Genomic DNA, 18,860 nt, shown 5'->3' with positions numbered 1-18,860 from the left:
TCATGTTATTTTCTTTCCTTCTTAAGGGTTTCCATGCAGCTCTTTTCCGACAACTAGAGCTCATTCATATAATATAAAGAAGGCACCATAAAAGAGGTCCATATGACGCGTGTGCTGTATTCAAAGTCTTTTGAAGTCATATGACAGCTCTGTGTGTGGAACAGACTGAATTTAGGTTGTTATTTACTGGAAAAATTGCAGCTATTAAACTCTGAAATTTTGAAATGTTGACATGACATTTTTTTAAAAAAATAAAATTGTCAGGGCATAATTTAATTCTTTGAATAAAGCTATCGTATGGCCTCTTAAGACTTTTTTAGTTGTTTATTTTGGAACTTGACTAGCTTTATGGAAAAGAGCTGCATAAACATTTTTCTAAATTTCTTTCAGTGAGTGTGAAAAGTATTTGTTGAACAAATCCTTTAAATTCTAAAAAAAAAAAGTCAGAGCATTTAATCGTTCAAAGAAAGTGAACACCTGTTAAATCTCGCAGCACAGTTACGCATTGTTAGCCAAAGTGGCGTTTCCAGGCCCTGTAATTGTGGCATCTGGTTCTCAGGAGCCGTCTTCACACTTACTGTATCACATCACAGGCACCATTGATGAGTTCTAAGAGGGGTGGGGTCCACGGGCTCCACTGGGATAAGGAGACATTTTTATGACAGCTCTGGGAAGGTCTCATCTTTCGGCCACAAAATAGTTCAAGGCTCTTCTGTCAAACCCCCCTGAGTGTCCGTCCCATACCCCCCTCCCAACTTACCCCAGACCCGCCTTGTCTTCAGTCCTTGAACACTCCTCCCATGAACTGGCTGAGGAGAGCATAGAGAAGGCTTAGTCTCTTGCTCTCTTTCTTCGGTCCCTGTGATCTCTGAACCTTTTTTTTTTTTGAAAAATTGTTGGTGGCCATATACCCACAGCACACTCACACAGACCTCCTTTGACTTCAAGAGTTCTCGTCTTGGTATCTTTGGGCTATCAGGTGTCCGTGGCTATTATCATTCTGAGTGAATGAATCTTAGAGACTTTTATTTGTTTCCCACTCACATTTTAGTTTTGTTTGTGTGGCGAAATCCCAAGGTTAAAAAGATACCTTTATAGTTGAGGGAATACTTAAAAGGTGAAGTGTGTAATTTATGCGCCGCTAGCGTCAACAAACGGAACTGCAAAATTAATGACTTTAATTAAGGAACTCTCCCCTCGTCTGTCATTGGTCGATCAAACAGATAGCCCCGCCCAAAATGCACACCATTGGTTGAGCCAGTGTTGCTGTTGTGGGGCTGTGCAAATAAACAGAGCCAAAATGTTTATACTTTTAAGGGAAATCAACATAATTATAAGGCTTACTTATTAAGGTGAAACATACTTAAATACAAATTAAAATGTCTATTAGACGAGCACATAATGTAAATGATGCAATTTAAGATGCTCTGACCAGCAACACTCCCCCTTGAAAAAGATCAATTATCCAACATCCAACACGTCCCCCTCTTCTCCAGGTTTCTCTTCTCTTTTGTTTCTTCTCTCGTCTCCTCTTGTCCATGTCTGGTGTGACCTACCCCAAAGGCCTTCATTATTAATTGTCCTTTGGAGACAGGGAAAAGTTCAAAGACTGTGCGGATGGTCCCTTTACTGCGACCGTCTATTGTCTAACATTCATCTCCCTTTACCCTTGTTCCAGGAGTGTATTATCTCCCCTGCCTCATGAGAAAAGAAGGTTATCAATAAGAGCGTAGAGAGCTGCCATCGTGACTGCCAGGAGGTCCTGGCCTCCCAAGTCCACACACAGCTCCCCCACAGAGGGCTAGTTTACTGTTGTTTATCTTTGAGCTGCTAGCTTGTGCCACGCTACACTAGCACATCTTAGGATCAGGCTCTGGTTTCACTTCTTCCTCTCTGACCTCACACTGACCTGCAGTGTGGTCTGCCAGCTCACCTCACGCTTCCATTATAACGCCACTCAAAGCTACGGACGGTGCAGCGAGATAGTGTGGACGTTTAGGGAGGGTTCAGCTTAATCTTACAGTTGTAACCCCTTTACATCTCATTTTCTTCCTGGGGAAAAACAAAAACGTGTAGCATTACAGTTTTTTTTTTTTTTTTTTAATCTAGAGGCTCTACCCTCTGTGCTCTAAAGACCGCAGTCTCTAGCATCAGTCTCTAGAGTGCCTCTTGAGATCAAGGGAGTGAGGTTTTGCCTGCACAGCTCTTACTGTGCTAGCTGGCTTCCGTTACACTTGTTCATTTAATGTTAATGTTCAAATGAAATGTACAAATTTAACATTTATTTATTAATTTTCCGCACAGAAAATTTCTTGTTGTGAATTTTAACCCACATCTAATATGCAGCAAAAGTATGTGAAATATCCGCTCAAATGAAACCAAGGGCAAAGTCAGACTTGGTGCACTATTGTATAGCAAGCGCACTTGCAGCTGGGATGGCACCCCTCACAATAAGTGTTCTGTGGTGAACCCTTCGCACGTCATTTGATATAAAGAGTCACTGTGGTCAGATGATGCAGACTATTGTCTTCAAGGGCTCTTGGTCACGATCATCTTCCTCTCTCTAATTAGATCATACTGTCTGATGGACTGACACTTACAATTACAACACTTATTTCACAGGAAGAAAAATGACCTCGCAATGTGTATTTATTTTGACAAAAATAAAACCGAAAATTAGAACAATTACAAATATACAGTAGGCCCTATATAACACAAATAGGATATAAAAATATTTCAATGCTTCAATATCAAGTAAAATTGGTTTAGCAGTATGCTGCTGACATGCTCTTATACTCAGTGCTGAATCAATTCATCACTGGACAGCTGATGGATAGGAGACTATAATGCGTTTCCTCTTTTTTCACTACCGCTTTGCTATAAATGTCACGCTTTGCGGCTCCCCTTCACACAGTACCGTCCCCAGCCGAACGTAATAGAGCTCTATGAAAACAAACTCCCATCATATTAGCTTAGTTATTACCATGATTCACGTCAGAGAAGCACCAGTAATCTAGTTATAGGACGACACTTGGGTTCTGTTCCCATTGCAGCCGCTGATAGAATAAGCATCGCACTCTTTATGTCTTTATTGAATGCACTTTAGGCAATATTTTAAAATTAGACTGACAGATAGTGAATTTAACAGTAGTCAGGTTTGACTAAAATTTTTTTTTTTTTTTTTTTTACCTGCCATTTAAAGGGAATATCCATTCCCATGTCTTTCATAGATGAGATCACTCGCAGGGTCTGTGTGATTTCTTCTCATGCAACTCTTGTGGGAACAGAAATTCCTCAGCATTTCGGTTAATCATTAGTGGAAGTGACCTGGAGAACGCAGCAGTACAGCACATTACATCCAATGGCCTTGACTGTACTTACCAAGGGACATTGTAATCGCTGCCATCAAATCTGCATTAAAGACTTATCTTTTGTTTGTTAATAGCACAAATAGCAACATCTAATTGTAATTTACTAATTCATAATGGAAGGTGCAACGAAAGCACACCTGTTTTAGACTGCTTCACTTACTAAACACAAAGAGTTTTTCAACTGTCTGGTGATGGCGGTTTAGAGGGACTTAAAGCCAAACTGCTGTAGGCACTCTATATTGTATATTACTCAGAGAAACAGAGACAGAAATTAGATAAGAGTGTGTGATGCTTTCGGGCAATGTTTTTTTTTCCAGACAAAATGACTTATTAATGGCCACTAAGTTGCACAGAGGGACCAAGCCCTGGAGTCTTCAGCACCAGCCAAAGAAAACTACTACACACACACACACACACACACACACACATACACACACACACACACACATAGAATAAATCATAGATGTATTACATACCGTTCAAGCTAAATTCTTCCCCTCACGCTATAAATTTAATGAGCGTTTCATTTAACTGCTTTAGAACTTATTAATTGCATTTGACTGCTTAAGAACATATTGTACACAACAAAAATAATTTTTACTCAGTTTTTTTTTTGTCTTGTTTCAGTAAAAATTTTAAAATAGCTTCAAAACAAAATCAATTTACTTAAAATGTACTCTTGTTTTATGCTAAATATCAATAGTATTTCGAAAATTGTAACTATATTGATACCATATTATTGTTATTGTCGGTTTGGTCAATACTGGATGTATAATTAAAAATGTATTACCAGTATTTTTACATTTCTATTACCTTATCCGCCTTATAACGCCCACTTAAAGTTAATCTTTAGAAACCAAAATTAATAACACTGTTAAATGTAATCTTTGGCAAATTTCAGAATATCTTTTTTTGTTTTTATTTTATTCTGTACATTATAATGTTGATGCCTAAATTCACCCGTTTGATATTAGTTTTTATTTTTTGTATTATTTTCTATTTATTCAGACAAAGTAACAATATTTCAATATTTTAATACTGGTTATTTATTGGTTATTGGCCATACAGTAGTATAAAAATAATTATTGGCTTATATCAGCAAAACGTTAAAGTTTAATCTCTGAAAACAAGCAAAAAGTTTAATCTCTGAAAACAAGTTTTGTAACATTTCTTTTTAAGGATGTTCAGGAATTGTCTTTACTAGAAAACAAGAAAAAAAATCTTGAAGAGAAAGATTTTTGCAGTATATAAAAATACCATTTAAAAGGGTATTTTAGGACAAAGAACACAGGATGAACTTGACCGTGTCCCACCAGCAAGCATCACATGCTTCCTGCCCTAAAGTGTGACATTGAGGCACTGAACATACACTTCCTTTAATTGCCTCTCAGCGTTAAGTGCTGGCTGCCATGGGCTGGAATTCTGTTGTCATGAAGGGACCTGTGACAGAACATAAACAGGGCGTTAAGTAGTTTTTTAAGTAGGGCCTGCAAGCTTGCCTCCTTCCTCCTAAAGATAAGTTCCTGAAGTGGCACAAACTGAGAAACACCTGCCAGTGTCAGTGCCAATCTTTATAGCTCCCTACAAATAGTTTTTGATGGAAAGTTCTTCGTCGGAGCATGCAGCCGAGCCCAGACTCCTTCCATGTTCTCTCATGTCACCTTGTGTGCAGTCTGCTCGGTGACACCACTGGTGATTATGTCATTATTTTGCTCCAGGGGGTTCAAACACATCTGTAGCACTCGTGCACGGCTTTCTCCAAACCCTGGCACATCTCCCACCCTACCGCCCTGTCTATGTCTCCCTCCCTTTTCTCTTCATTAGTCTCGGTGCCAGATCCTTTCTTCAGCCAGACAAGAAAGACCCAACTCCAAGCTGCCTTTCTCCTCCTCCTGCCTGCTCCAGTCCTTAGGCCATTCTGTCCTCCGTCTCCCCCCTCCTTCTCCTCCAGATGTCCCTCTTTCTCTCTTTCCCTCCCTCAAACACTCTCTTCTTTCATGGGGTTCAACTGCAATTTGAGACAAATGACTTCATAACCTTTAGCCCAAGCAGGTTTGAACCCAGACCCTCCTCTAGGTCAGAGACCTACTGCCCCTGAATTTTGAAGTGCACATGTCATTGTGGCATTGTTTGCTTTAGTAAATGCAGCGATATTGAAGGGTGAAAGGACAAATCCGATTAAGCATAATAAACATTCTTCATTAAATGATTAGTTCAACCAAAAACGAAAACTCGTTATTGCTCCGCCTCGTTCCAAAACCTTAATGGCTTTCTTTCTTCCATGAAACACAACACAATACATGTTCAGTAATATACTGGTCCTTTTTTCTAGTCTTCAAAAGCCATCTGACAAATTCATGTGACAACTATAATCTTTGAAACGGTCAGTTGGAGAACCAGACCAGTGTGATTTGTTGTGCACTATATCAACCTTACATTGTCACATTACCTTTCTTATAAGCATATTCTATTTTAAAAAAATCGCATTTTGTGTTCCATCAAGAAAAAAGCGTGTAAATAATGTTGGCTGAACAATTCCTTTTATAATGGTCGATTCCTCTTCAGTGAAAAAAGAAAACAGCGAATGACCTTATTTAAAGGTGAGCGCAAATATATCCACTCACACACTATGTGCCAGCGTGCCTTGAGAAATGGGCATATGGTGCTTGCTCAAAGTTTTCTTAAGTATGAAAAATAGTTTTCATCAAGGCCAATGCAGAATCAGCAGCAATATGTGCATGTTTGTCCAGCAGTTTCAGTGAGAACCTAGGCGTGCTTCAAGGTTGCTGGGACAGTTTGTGGAGCTCAGTTGCATCACAGTGGGTTTTGAAAGAATCTTTATCAGAGAGGGAAACATGCAATCTGTTTGCCTGATTGACACTCCAGCCAAGAGTTTATCAAACTGCAAGGTTTTGCTTTCTATGTGCTATTGATTAGCTGGAGCCGAATGTCCAGCGTTCAGTTTAACGTTTCTTGTTCAACGGGATGTTGTTCTTTTGAAGTTAAGTCTAGCTCCAGGACAAGCAGTGATAGAGAGAAACTGAGAGAGAGTGGGTGGGAGGTGAGAGGGGTGGACTCTTATGCTTTCAGCCCCCTGGCCTTCAGACTTGTTTGCGCACTGTCAATCCATTATCTCCTGAAAAAAAAAAAAAAAAAAAAAAAAACTCAACCTCTTGCAATAGTTTAGAAGGTCTTTATTTTGTGTGTATATATATATATATATATATGAAGAGTTCAGATGCAAAAGCCTCTAAGTGCCATTTGAAATTTTCTTCTAGAATAATCATTTTTATCAAGCTTGTATATTTAAGTTCAGTAATTTCACTTAAATGGCAATGAAGATTACCTATAAATTGTCATTTAAGTGAAATTACTGAACTTAAATATACAAGTGTGATAAAAAATGATCATTCTAGAAGAAAATTTCAAATGGCACTTAGAGGCTTTTGCATCTGAACTCTTCATATATATATATATATATCAAACAACAGAATAAAGAACTTTGAGGATCCTTACCAGTAGTAAAAGGGAAGCGTTCGCTTCTCAGATTTAAAGATCGAGATAAGGAAATGGTGATAATGATAAAGCATGCAATGTGACACAAGATATAATATATTACTATTTGTGCCATATCGAAGATTGCTTAGATATTGACTTAATTTCAATCATAACAATGTTGCATCATCATCACTCAAACTGTGAAATGCTTTAGACTTGTGAGACCGTTTTTTATTTTTCTCCTCGACAATCTCTGAGAAATCTTACTGGCCAGCAGGTGAATTTATCACCTTTGACTGGTCGGGTTGGCCTGAGCAAATATAAGCCGTAAGCTCCAAACAAAGGCAATATCAAACAGGAGCCGCAATGAAATGGAAAGTAGACTCTTCCCCTTTAATGATTAACTCTGGTGAGAAAACCAGGACTTTCCTCCGAAGAAGAAACTCTTCGCAGGGACAGAGAGTGGGTCTGGGTTTCAGTTCCCCACCCTGTGGCCTTTCGAGATACAAACGTTTCACAGACCGTGTCTTCATCTGCGGTACTCGTCCATGACATTTCCCACACACAAGCATTCGCTCAGCCCTCCTTCCCCTCCCCACGCAAGTCCTTGATTTGTATGGCAGTTATCAGGAGGTAAGTCTCTCCTCAATCAATATTTACCCAACAAACAGTGTAGATTCGGGGGCAGTTTGTATAGAGGGCCCAAGTGCACACGCAGTGGGGTGAATGAATGCTGGTTGAAGTACCGGGGCTGCTGATTATGACTGCTCTATGTGTCTCCCCCCCTTTCACCTCTTGTCTTATGTTTCTCAGCGGAGGGGCGATATAATATCCTTCTTTTCATAAGACGGTCTCTGTGTCCTCTCATCCTTGGCAACAGCAACGCTGAGGATGCAGTGCTGCCAGAAAACTGATCAAGCTGGGGGGCAGGAACCGGTGGCCAGCTAGTCTTATTTGTAATGATACTAAATTAAACGAATCAGTTAAAAGTGATTTTTTTTTAAACACGGATTAAACTTAACTGGCAGAATTTGTGGCATAATGTTGATTATCACAGAGAATAATTTGGACTTGTCCCTCCTCTTAAAAATAAGCCAAAATCAAGGTAACTTACAATGGAAGTGAATGTGGCCATTTTTTATTGGCTAAGCTATTAATTAAAAACAACACTTATGTTACAACTTTTGTATTTGACAGTTGAGTAATTAGGGTTTATGACTTTGCATTAAGAAAAGAAAAGGTTACTGAGGTTTTTTTTTTTTTTTTTTTTTTTTTACACTAAAATCATGTTAACACATTTTGTGGCCATTAATTGAAACATTGAGCATTTTAATGATTATGAATTGGACCCATTTACTTCCATTAACAAAGGACAAGTCAACACTATTTTTGTGACCACAAATTCTGTCAACTTGACCTGAACCCTGAACCTGAAATGTCCCTGTTAATGTTGGTTCAGGTATATTCGTTTTTTTTAATATGATGCATCACCATCAATAGCAAAGAAAATCGGAACTTGGAACTGCTGGAAGTAATTGAGTAATCACTTACGTTTTCACGCTTTTTCACATCATCTACAGCCAAGAAGTGAAACACAGCGTGACAGCGTGCACAAAACACGGCAGCCACCGGCACACGTAGTCTTTTCTTTATTAGTATTAATTTTCTCCGAGGGCTCTGTGAGCCATTTAAACCGTGCCTGCCTTATTTTTCCTCTCAACTTGTCTGAATCAGGAGTCCTAAAGAGGGCATATGAAATATTGATGTGGAATTTTCTGCTGTGCGATTCAGCTGTGTTTACCGCACAGCAGAGCGGCCTTAGAGGCTTAGCCTACACAATAGCCGTAACAAAAGAACAACAGCTGATCCGTGTGAGGCGAGGAGGTGACAAAACAGTTAAAGCATGCTGCTGGCTATGGGCAAGCAGTCAGCAGATGCAGACAAAAGGGTTTGTGACAAGAATAACTCTCTCTCTCTCTTTCTCTCTCTCTCTCTCTCTCTCTCTCTCCCTTTTCCTCTGTCCCTCTCTCTCTTTCCAAGGCAAGCAGTCAAGAGGATCCAAAATACCAATACCCTTTTCTCCTTGACATTGTCTTCTTCCCTAGTCAGCATTTTACTGTCCTTTTATGGTAAAAAAAAAAAATGAGTTAGAGAAATTCCTCACAGGAATATTCTTAGCAATGCAGCACTCCTGGGCTTTACCCTATGTTAACATCAGTAGCTACGCAAAGGAATCAGTTTTGATGTGAACATATCTCAGCCACGAATAGGATAAAGACAAATCTATCAGCTATACAGTCCTTCACATTAGCACTAAATAGGTGCTCACCTGCATCATTCAGTGCCCTATAAGACATTTTAAAGGGGACAAATGGAAGCCCTGATTCAATTAAAAGAGCCAATCAATGTTTGTTTGTTTTTTACTCTAGGACTTCCATGAACATTAAAGGGATAGTTCACCCAAAAACGTAGTCATCACTAAACCTTCAAGTTGTTCCAAACTTGTTAAACACAAAAGAAGATATTTTAAAGAATACTGGTAATCAAACGGTTGATGGTTGCCAATGACTTCCTTAGTAGGAAAAAAAATACTATGGAAGTCAATGGATTCCGTCACATGTCTGTTTACCAGCATTCTTTAAAATATCTTCTTTTGTGTTCAACATAAAGGTTTGGCTTCATGCAAATTATTGAAGATTAAAATGAAACAGTGAATCATTTTTGAACTAGTTCATTCAAATGAATCACCCAAATAAACCAACTCACTAAAATGATTCAGACTTCCCAACACAATTTGAGAGATGTTTTAGCTGTGCATGTTTTATCAAGCTACACCACTACTTGTTGAAATCTTGAATGTATTGCCATTTTATTGTTGAATCGAAATATTGTATTGAATACAATCTTGACAATTTGGTCAATTTTGGTCATTCTCCATTCAAGTGGAAAGGAGATGTACTCATATGTATTGTCTACATAGAAAATAGCTAGCCGAAGGCATTACCAAGATGGCAACGGACCAGACTGACTTGCCTTTAAGGGACTTTGGGAGCATCCAAAAGAGACAGACTCCCTTCTGAGACCACACCAATTTGAGAAAGGCACCTCTATCACTTTTTTCTTCTTCCGGTGTGCAATTATTCTGTTGTTTTTCCAGAAGGCTGCTGGCCATTGTCTGAGGGGGTGGAAGACTTATAAAAGTGTGAAAAAATAGGGGAGAGTGTATGTCGCGAGTTGGGGCGTTGGGGAGGTTGGATATCTATAACCTTTGTAATCCCCCCCCCCCCCCCCCCACACACCTCTCTTCTCTTTTTCTTTCTCACCCCCTCCATTCCATGTGACATTCATTCATCAGCCAAGTGCGTTTGGCAAGCCCTTCGCCTATGAGCGCCGTCCCAGTGACCACTAACCTTGGTATGTCCTGACACTCGTGATGAGTATCTGCAGGACACAGAAGGCAAGCAGGCTGCTATGTCAGGCCTTTATTGTGTACTGCCGAGGCTGGGGACAGTCAGCATAATCAAACAAATGACCCCTGAAGGCTGTGCCCCTCAGGGAGGGAGAAGTAGAAGGAGACAGAGCTCTGGCCAAAAGCACTTGGGCAGGATTTTTTTTTTTTTTATCTCCTCTTCTCTTCCCCCTCCCTTCCTATGATCTTGCCCCAGGAGAAAGTGTGGAGGAGGGGAGAAATTACTGTACGGCACTGTACAAAAATGTCACCCGTTTGAGACGGACAGAGTTTGAGCACCGCAGTGTTGTGGTGATGCTTTAAATTACAAGTAGCTTACAACTATTTCAAAGTAGTTCAACCACAGTAAAGCCGCCCATGAAAAAAGTATAGTTGGTAACAAACAGTATCTACGCTGAAGGTATATAAGGGAGCAATATAGCTAAATCATATCATTTATTGATAAATATTTAATAAATTATATATTATTTATTATTGAATACATTTTGACAACTTAACTTATCTGAACTGCATCAGAAACATATTCCCAATCATCACTATTAAACTAAATATTTATTCCGATGCCATGGAGTCCCATTAAACAGAGAAGATTCGAATTAAATTTTGAATCAGTTCTTGAAAATGAACCATCGCAACGCTATTTAAAAGAGACAGCTCTACAAACATTCAAATTACTCAATGAATCATTTTAACTAGTTCATTAAAATGGACTGCCAGAATGAACCAGCTTGGTTCACTGAGTGATGATTGAAATGAATTGAATGATTTTTTTTTTTGACTAGTTCATTAACCACTTAACTGTCACCGTCCCACAGGTGGGACGTTTGCCACTATATTTTTTAAAACAATAATATCTTAGTAAATACCTTAAATAATATTGACAAACTATATATCATTTGAAAGCTTACAATCTCTAGTTTCCATATTTGGTGACTGATTTTCAAAATATATTACAGAGGAGCCATAATTTATCAATATAAAACAAGAATATTTTCATACTCATAAGGCGTGTTCAGACCTTTATTTTAAAATAGCAGTAAACATGAAAAATCATGAAAAAATGGTAGATACCTCAGTTTGTTTTCATGCCAAAAGTTCAAAAGATAGAATCCATTCAATTATTTTGGAAAAAAAAGGTCTGAAAAGTTTGAAATATCAAGAAAAAAATAATAAATTCACCATTTGTGACGTGGCAGCTAGCTATGACTTACATGCGTGTTCTTTGTATTTGTTTCTTAGAGGTTCAATTCATATCAAAATCTGCCAAACTTCCCATGCTACTTCTGAATAGGATCTCTACTTCAGAAATTGTATGAAAATTGTGAAAATAATGGTTCATATCACTCAAAACACGAATGGAAATGCAGGCGCCCTTATATGGGCAGTAATGGAGTCTGATTGTGCCCTAGTGAAAAAGTTTGGTACTGCGCTCAAACAAAATCTTACTGAAAGCTCATTTTTTGAGATATCAACCTAAAATTTGAAACACAACTTGTTCAGATTTTTGGCTTTGATCTTTCTGCCATTTTAGAGTAGCCCAGGTTTTGAAAATATATATTTTATGTAAAATATGAATAATTAATATTTTTACATTGTACATTTCCATAAACTCAAACTTCTATAACTTTTTTTCTGTTTCACTTTCTTAATTTTTTTCACTTCTACAAAAATCTGCCAAATCTTCTTTAAAACAAGACCAATCATATGTCTATATTCCAAAGCATTCTTGAATTACAACCATTTAAGTTCGAAATGTGCATTTTCATGTCAATTCAAAAAAGGGGGGGTGACAGTTAACAGGTTAAAATAAATCCTCCAGATGAATTAACTCACTAGAAAGCACATTTTGTCACCCAACAATGCTACTTGTTGAAAACACTAATTTGCTACTGAAAAAGCTATGCTATTATCCTACACTATTCAGTTAGCAACGTCGCTACTTTTAGCTATTTATGCTTATAAAAGGGAGCGAGAATGCTGCACGTTACAGCATATAAATCCAATCAAGCCATCAACAACACTCCGTTAAATCATACCATCTAGTTTAACTGCCATTATAAGTTCAGTATTTATAGCCATGCTATAATTTAATACTGCATTACAACCAAAAGTCAAGCACTTATAATTGTGGCGGCAGAGTGAAACATCTTCCACGCTGGTCAAGGCCGTCCAGACATGGGTATGCCTTTGATGACAGTATATTTAACACACTTAATGGAAAAAAGGGAGCTGGGGATGGTGTGGGTCGCATGGATGAGATTCTTTGTCCTGACAACTGCTCACCTGGCAGGGCCTTTGAGAAGCAGTCAGGGTCTGATTGATACTGACGGCAAACTAAGCGCTGATCCCGATCCACGGGAGAGGGCTGCATTGATAAAAACTAACTATAGGCCTTTAACCTTGCAGGGGAGGATGAATATTAGATGGTGTCAAAAACTTTGCTGTGTGAATACATTGATTTAGGATGGTTAGAGTATAAACTGATCTCTTTGTATCTGTAATGGATACTATAATATATATATATATTGAAGAATCTTTTTTTTTGTCCAGCTAATGAAAGTCAACATTAGATCCCACTGACTTCTAATGGCATTGACTATGATGCATTGTTATCGCAAGTTTCGCAATGACATAAAAGTTTCGCAATGACATTTAGTTTCATTTTTCGATGAACTATCCCAGCTGTGTCCATCAAATATAGTATAGCCCATAGTAGCACATTTAAAATGACAACATTATGTTTTTGTTTCTCGTATGCAACCTTTGTGTCTGTTTCTGTGTCCTCATGCCTGCTTCCCCATCTGTGTTTGAGCGTGTGGGTGTTTGTGAGTGTGTGTGGCAGTAAGCACCGTGTCTGGGAAGTGTCTTGTCTAGCTGTAGGGGAGGTGGCTTAGTCCTTTGCCTGGCTAATCATCTCTATAATGTTAGCGGAGAGGAACTGTCACTGGTGCTAAAGAGATCACAGGGCCAGTCTACAGTATGCCCCCGGTCTTGGCCCTCTCTCATGAACAACAGCCTCACGCCAGAGAGGATGAGTTCCGGTTGTACAGAGCGAACTCCTCTAAGTAGTGTCCTACACGCTAGCTGATTATTTTGGTTGGGAAAACATTGCCGTTAGAGATCTAGACCCTGTCCAAGAGCACCAATAAGCTACGTGATTGTTACGGAATCAAGAAGCTAAGCTGAGTGTTGTATTTTATGGGCCGCTATCAGTGGCAGAATCTTCTTCTTCCCCTTCTACAGTAGAAGTGGAAGCATATTGAGACAAAAAGACATTTTATGAGACATCGCTAACAATCTTGTGTCAAATAAAGGGAAGTCAACAAATTATGTTTCGCTCGCTCTAGGAAGTAGACTCTAAAAGAGGAACAGCTCAGGTAATGTTTAACCCAATGAGTTCCTCTTGGTTACAACCTCACAAATTCTGCCACCTTCAAAACATTGACTGTAAGTTGTTATGCAATGGTTTAAATTGTTTCAACTTAAAAAAAAATAAATCTTGCTGCTTTTTTTTGACTAGCCATTCCGAAGTACTTTCCCGTCGCCCAATGTCGCAGTTTGATATAAAAGATTTGAAAGACTAAAAACTGTTAAGTTCCACTCCAACACGGGTATTCAAGTCGCCACCTCTAAAATGTGTTTCAGCATTTGAAACAAAGAGGAATTAGTGTTGTGATGATGTTTGGGGCTGTTCTCTATGTCCCCTCAGACTTGGCAGCCCAACGCTCCCCTATACACAGTTTCTGCCAGGAGGGTCTTTCGGGTCTCAGTGCTTATTTTCTTTTTTGAATTCTTTTTCCTTTTCCCCTTTATCCTCTTTTCTTAATCAGAGACTTGGGATTGAAACATAATATGTTTATTAATGTCATTGTCTCCTTGTGTATCAGCAGGTTCCGGAGCGATTCCTGGAAGTGGCACAGATCACGTTACGGGAGTTTTTCAATGCCATTGTGGCAGGCAAAGATGTTGATCCTTCCTGGAAGAAGGCCATATACAAGGTCATCTGCAAGCTGGACAGTGAGGTCCCAGAGATTTTCAAATCTCCCAATTGTCTGCAGGAGCTTCTGCATGAGTAGTGATTTGAATTGCTTACCAAGTACCATCCCTTCTTTTCAAGAAATCTTTACAAAGTAAGAGGTAGCATTCCTATTTTTAAGTCCCGGCTACTTTTGAATGACTTAGCTGTTCATTTTTTTTTTTTTTGTGCATCTTTTTTGGAAAGTCTATAAAATTCTTGATTGTTTTGACTGTATTCAATCCTTACCCAATTTTCCTTGCCTTTAAAATGGGCATTACTATGTTTACCACTCAATGGTTAACACATGGAACTGACACCCTGAATTTCTCTTTTATTGGTCATTTTTTTTTTTTTTTTTTTTTTTTTGAGGGCTTTGTTTTATCCCAGGATGTTTGCAATGTGTGATGGTTTTACTATTGCTGAATAAGACTTGCATTTGTAGCTTGTATAGATGTAATTATTATTTATGATTAATATAATTATTACCATTAATGTTATTCATGCTTGCTACAAAAAAAAAAAAAGAAGGAAAAGAAAGACAAAAAAATTGACATGTGGTATTCTTGTTTCTCATGGCAAATGCTACAGAAAATAAATTATTCTTTGGACAAAAAAAAATAATAATAATAAAGAGGGGTATACATTTTCTATGTGGGAAATTCATATATATATAATATAAATTTATATATATATATATTTGATGTTATTCTTGAAAGAAACAGCATTAACTGTTTTTTTTTTTTTTTTTTTTTGGTTTAGCCATTCTTCCATGTTGGCTAGGGTCCAATGTTCTTGTGTTTTGTGTCCACATTGATAGCACTGGCTCTAGGGAGGGAGGCCTACTCGTAGGTTTTTTTTTTTCCTTGACAGAGCAGCCTCTCCTGTAACTAAGCAACATGGCCATTTCATACTGGGGCAAGCCAGTTCGGCACAAAAAAAAATGGACGCCTTCCCACTGAGAAACCATTCTTGCTCATAAAAAGCACACTGTCACAACTGCTCGCATAAACACACACACACACACATTACTCTCATACATAGACGCTAATTCACAAACACAAACACGTGCCGTACGGCATCAAGGCAAGAGAATGGTTGTTATTGTTCATTTTCTCCACCTGCTAGCTGGGAACACCTCTATAATTGGACTGTAAATTTGGTAGATTATCTCAAGTTTGGTTTACACAGTAGAGATTTTGGCTGAGAATAATTAGCGAAAGTTTTTTTGTTTTTGTTTTTCTTTGTACGTACTGGATTGTACATAGTTTATTTGTTAGAATTGTACAGATTTGCTTAATATTCACAATCATCTGATTATGCTGTGGCAGTGTACAGTTTATCAGTAGTGAAACCATGTTAAAGAGAGACATTGTTTGTTTGAGTTCAATTGTACATTTCTATATGAATCATATGAATTTCTTTGAGTTGCATTTTAGCCTGCTAAGAGATCCACGTCAATGTAACTAATCACGAAAATTAGCCTACCCTAGAGAGAAAAAAAAGCACAGTTTCTTCTCAAATCCATGTTGACAAAAGAAAAGAGGGCCTTCAGACTCTTTGTGCATCCCTTCCTAGTTCATAAATAAGAGTCTGCAGTAGAGGGCAAGGGCTGGACATGTGATCTGCTCTGGAAGCCTGTGCCGTTTGCATTGGGCAAATCCAGCTGATGAATTGAAACGCAGGCCGGCAATTATTGTCAGCACAATGCCTTAAAAAACCTGCTGACTTCTAGATTAATGGGCACAAAAGAGCATGAGGTGCTGTCATTCTGTCGCCAGGGCTGGCATCATCCACAGCCCCCGGACAACGCACAAAACGCCAAGCTATTCACTATGCATTGTAAAGAAGAGGAAAAACAAACCCCAAAAACAAAGTTTGGCCCTGTTCTCTTCTCAAGTCTCTCGCAAGGCTGTGCTGACCTACGTTCTCCTTTACATGCATTGTGATAAATAAACGATTCTTTCAAGTCGTAAGGAATTCTGTTATCTCTATTGATGCTTTGCAACATTTTCAACCCTGCAATATTTTAATTTGCGCATAAACTGGTGCTTAGTCGAATTCATCTGCTCATAATCATCTATAAAAACAGGTAAATAGTGTATTTCACGCATTTAATGAATCTGTGTCTATTACACCAGCAAATTATTTTTGTTTTTTAATAAAAGAAAATAATACCATAAAATGGCACAGAAATGATACGATTTGACTTGTAAATCCTAGCAACATAGATCGACCTGGAAAAACAATAGCACGAATTGAAATTGAGGGTTATATTCTCCTTCTTTTTTTTTTTTTTTTTTGGAAGAAAATGCCCTCGGGTAACAAACTAAAGTCCAACTTTTACAGCCCATTTGATGAAGAACAAGTATGACGCTTAGTTCCCCATGAATCTGATGTACTTTGAGCCATTTACCGTAGCACAGAGGCAATACGTGTGCATAGGTGTGTGTGCGTGCTTACTTGGGCATGTGCGTGTTTGCAGGGAGTGTGTGATATACACGCATGATAGTACGTTAGTTTTAGTTCCCATAATAACTTCTGTTTATTTTCTTTTATCTATTGTTTCTCTTTTTGAACTTTTATTTGTATTTATCACTGTACTGCATCTTCAAGACAAACCAGAGTGAGGTTACGTTCAACATCTCGAGTCTTTTTTTCTTCTTCTTGCTATTATACTTCTAGAAGTGTTATGGTGTTTTAAATGTTTCGAGTGGCTCTCGGTCGACTATTTTTCTCCCCTTCATCTCACCACCTCTTCAGGGTTGCCCGTCTAAGGTGTTCTCGCTCGGTCTGCATTCATTTGGTATTGAAATGAGATGGATCTGTTTGCGTGGTTACACAGGGTCATTTGCTGTGTTGCTTTGTGTCGAAAATCCTAAATGTAGCCGTGTACATTTCGCACTCCATTAAGGACACTCTATAGAAGAAGAAAAGAAAACCTATCTGAATAACCTTGATTCAAAGTTTGGGTATGAAGTACACTATTGCTCATTTACATTTGACATAAGAAACTTTGTTTTTTCATGCAATGGAGGAAAAAAAAAAAATCTGTCATGTGGTGATATGTACAAATCAATTGCCAAACTCAGTTTGGGACTGTTTTTTTTATTACAAAGAAAGACATTACAGAAGAGAAAAGGAAGAAAGAAACTTTGTATATGACTATATTTCTCGGAAGGGAACAATTATTTGTACTGAATGCAATGTGTTACAAGACTCTTGACTCTTTGTAGATCTGATGCTGTATTTATGAGGTGTGTGTGCTCCCTGAAGGGTTTTAAACATGATTTCACTGGCTTTGACATGTATGTAAATACAAACCGAAAATGAGAAAACACTGCCTTTCTATGATTTAGCAATATGATGTAAATAGCATTGTTAGGCTTTTTGTTTTTTTGTTTTTTTGTATGAAAGAACTCTTTGATTCTAGTATGGTGATTGCAGCTGAAACTGTTACAATTTTCTTTAATACGTTTTGAAGGACACATACATTGTTGACGGGATAGCATTGTGGATTTTGTTGTCAATTTGTCATACAGAACTTTCATAATTTATTGGTTTAATTTATCATAATTTATTTGGTGATGGTGTAATTTTGGTATTTCTGGGGATGTATTGTAATATTATTTGGTAGAAAGAGACCATATAAATGCCCTCCTAAGCTCCTTAACTCTGTAGAGACATAAAGAAACACATATGTCCAGGTAGCCATTGTAATTTCAGACACTGTAGTCATGAGAGACGCTTGATGGGGAAAAAAAAAGAAAAAAAAAAGATGTACAAAACAACTTTTCTTCTATCTTGTTTGGGCGGGAATTTGTGTTTTGAAGTTTTTATTTCTAATTACTTAAACAGACTTTTACCTTTGCTTTTTACCACCTACACAATACAGTAGTCAAAGTGCCTCGTGTGCCTTCCATCTCCTCGGAACTGAATGTATGTGCAGTATATATGCAAGCTTGTGCAAAATAAAAACTAAGTCCTAGATCAGGTGTTTCCTTTTGCCATTTGTCATCATTTAAATCAGCATGGTAATCAGAGTAAAACCAAGGAGATTTGGAGTTTCCTGTGATGCCAGAAGATATTATATTAGAAGATAATATTTCAGGGTCAAGTTCGGTTCAACTCACAGAACTTTGCCATGAAAATGCATTTCAACTTATAATTCTATTTTATAAAAAGCTAAAATCTAAGTTGAAACACCTACAACGAAAGTCAATGGGGCCAATCAGTAAACATCAATATACTTTTAAATAGGCATAAACAGTATGAGTGTTATCATTTTATATGGAGGAAGAGGAAGACTTTTTCTGTGAAATGTTATAAAATTGTACATGACATAACAATTAAAACTCTTAAATAGTAAGATTTTAGCACCAAATTTGCAGGATTCACATTTCTAGTTTTAAATCCTCCAAAAATTGGCCCTATTCACTAAGCTTCTCACAGAGAAAACTTTTTTGAGAGAATCAACATTAAGCCCCAAATGGTGTCAACTGAGTTT

At 38.0% G+C, this 18,860-nt stretch overlaps 1 protein-coding gene across 6 annotated transcripts in view; it reads left to right on the top strand.

The window, feature by feature from the left end:
• The window catches only part of prox1a (prospero homeobox 1a), a 57,114-nt gene extending 38,771 nt beyond the window's left edge, over positions 1 to 18,343 (top strand). For all 6 annotated transcript variants that reach the window (XM_089120446.1, XM_089120450.1, XM_089120449.1 and 3 more), the window contains exon 5: positions 14,229 to 18,343. In XM_089120446.1, coding sequence (XP_088976572.1) covers positions 14,229 to 14,414 — 186 coding nt within the window. In that variant the 3' untranslated portion in view covers positions 14,415 to 18,343. The remainder of the gene's footprint in view (positions 1 to 14,228) is intronic.
• Positions 18,344 to 18,860: the final 517 nt, after the last annotated feature.

Source organism: Pimephales promelas, chromosome 15, assembly GCF_988280905.1.
Source record: "Pimephales promelas chromosome 15, fPimPro1.hap1.1, whole genome shotgun sequence".
In the NCBI taxonomy this organism is placed as follows: Eukaryota; Metazoa; Chordata; class Actinopteri; order Cypriniformes; family Leuciscidae; genus Pimephales; species Pimephales promelas.
The sequence above is the reverse complement of the archived record's forward strand: the minus strand, read 5'-3'. Positions and strand labels throughout refer to the sequence as shown.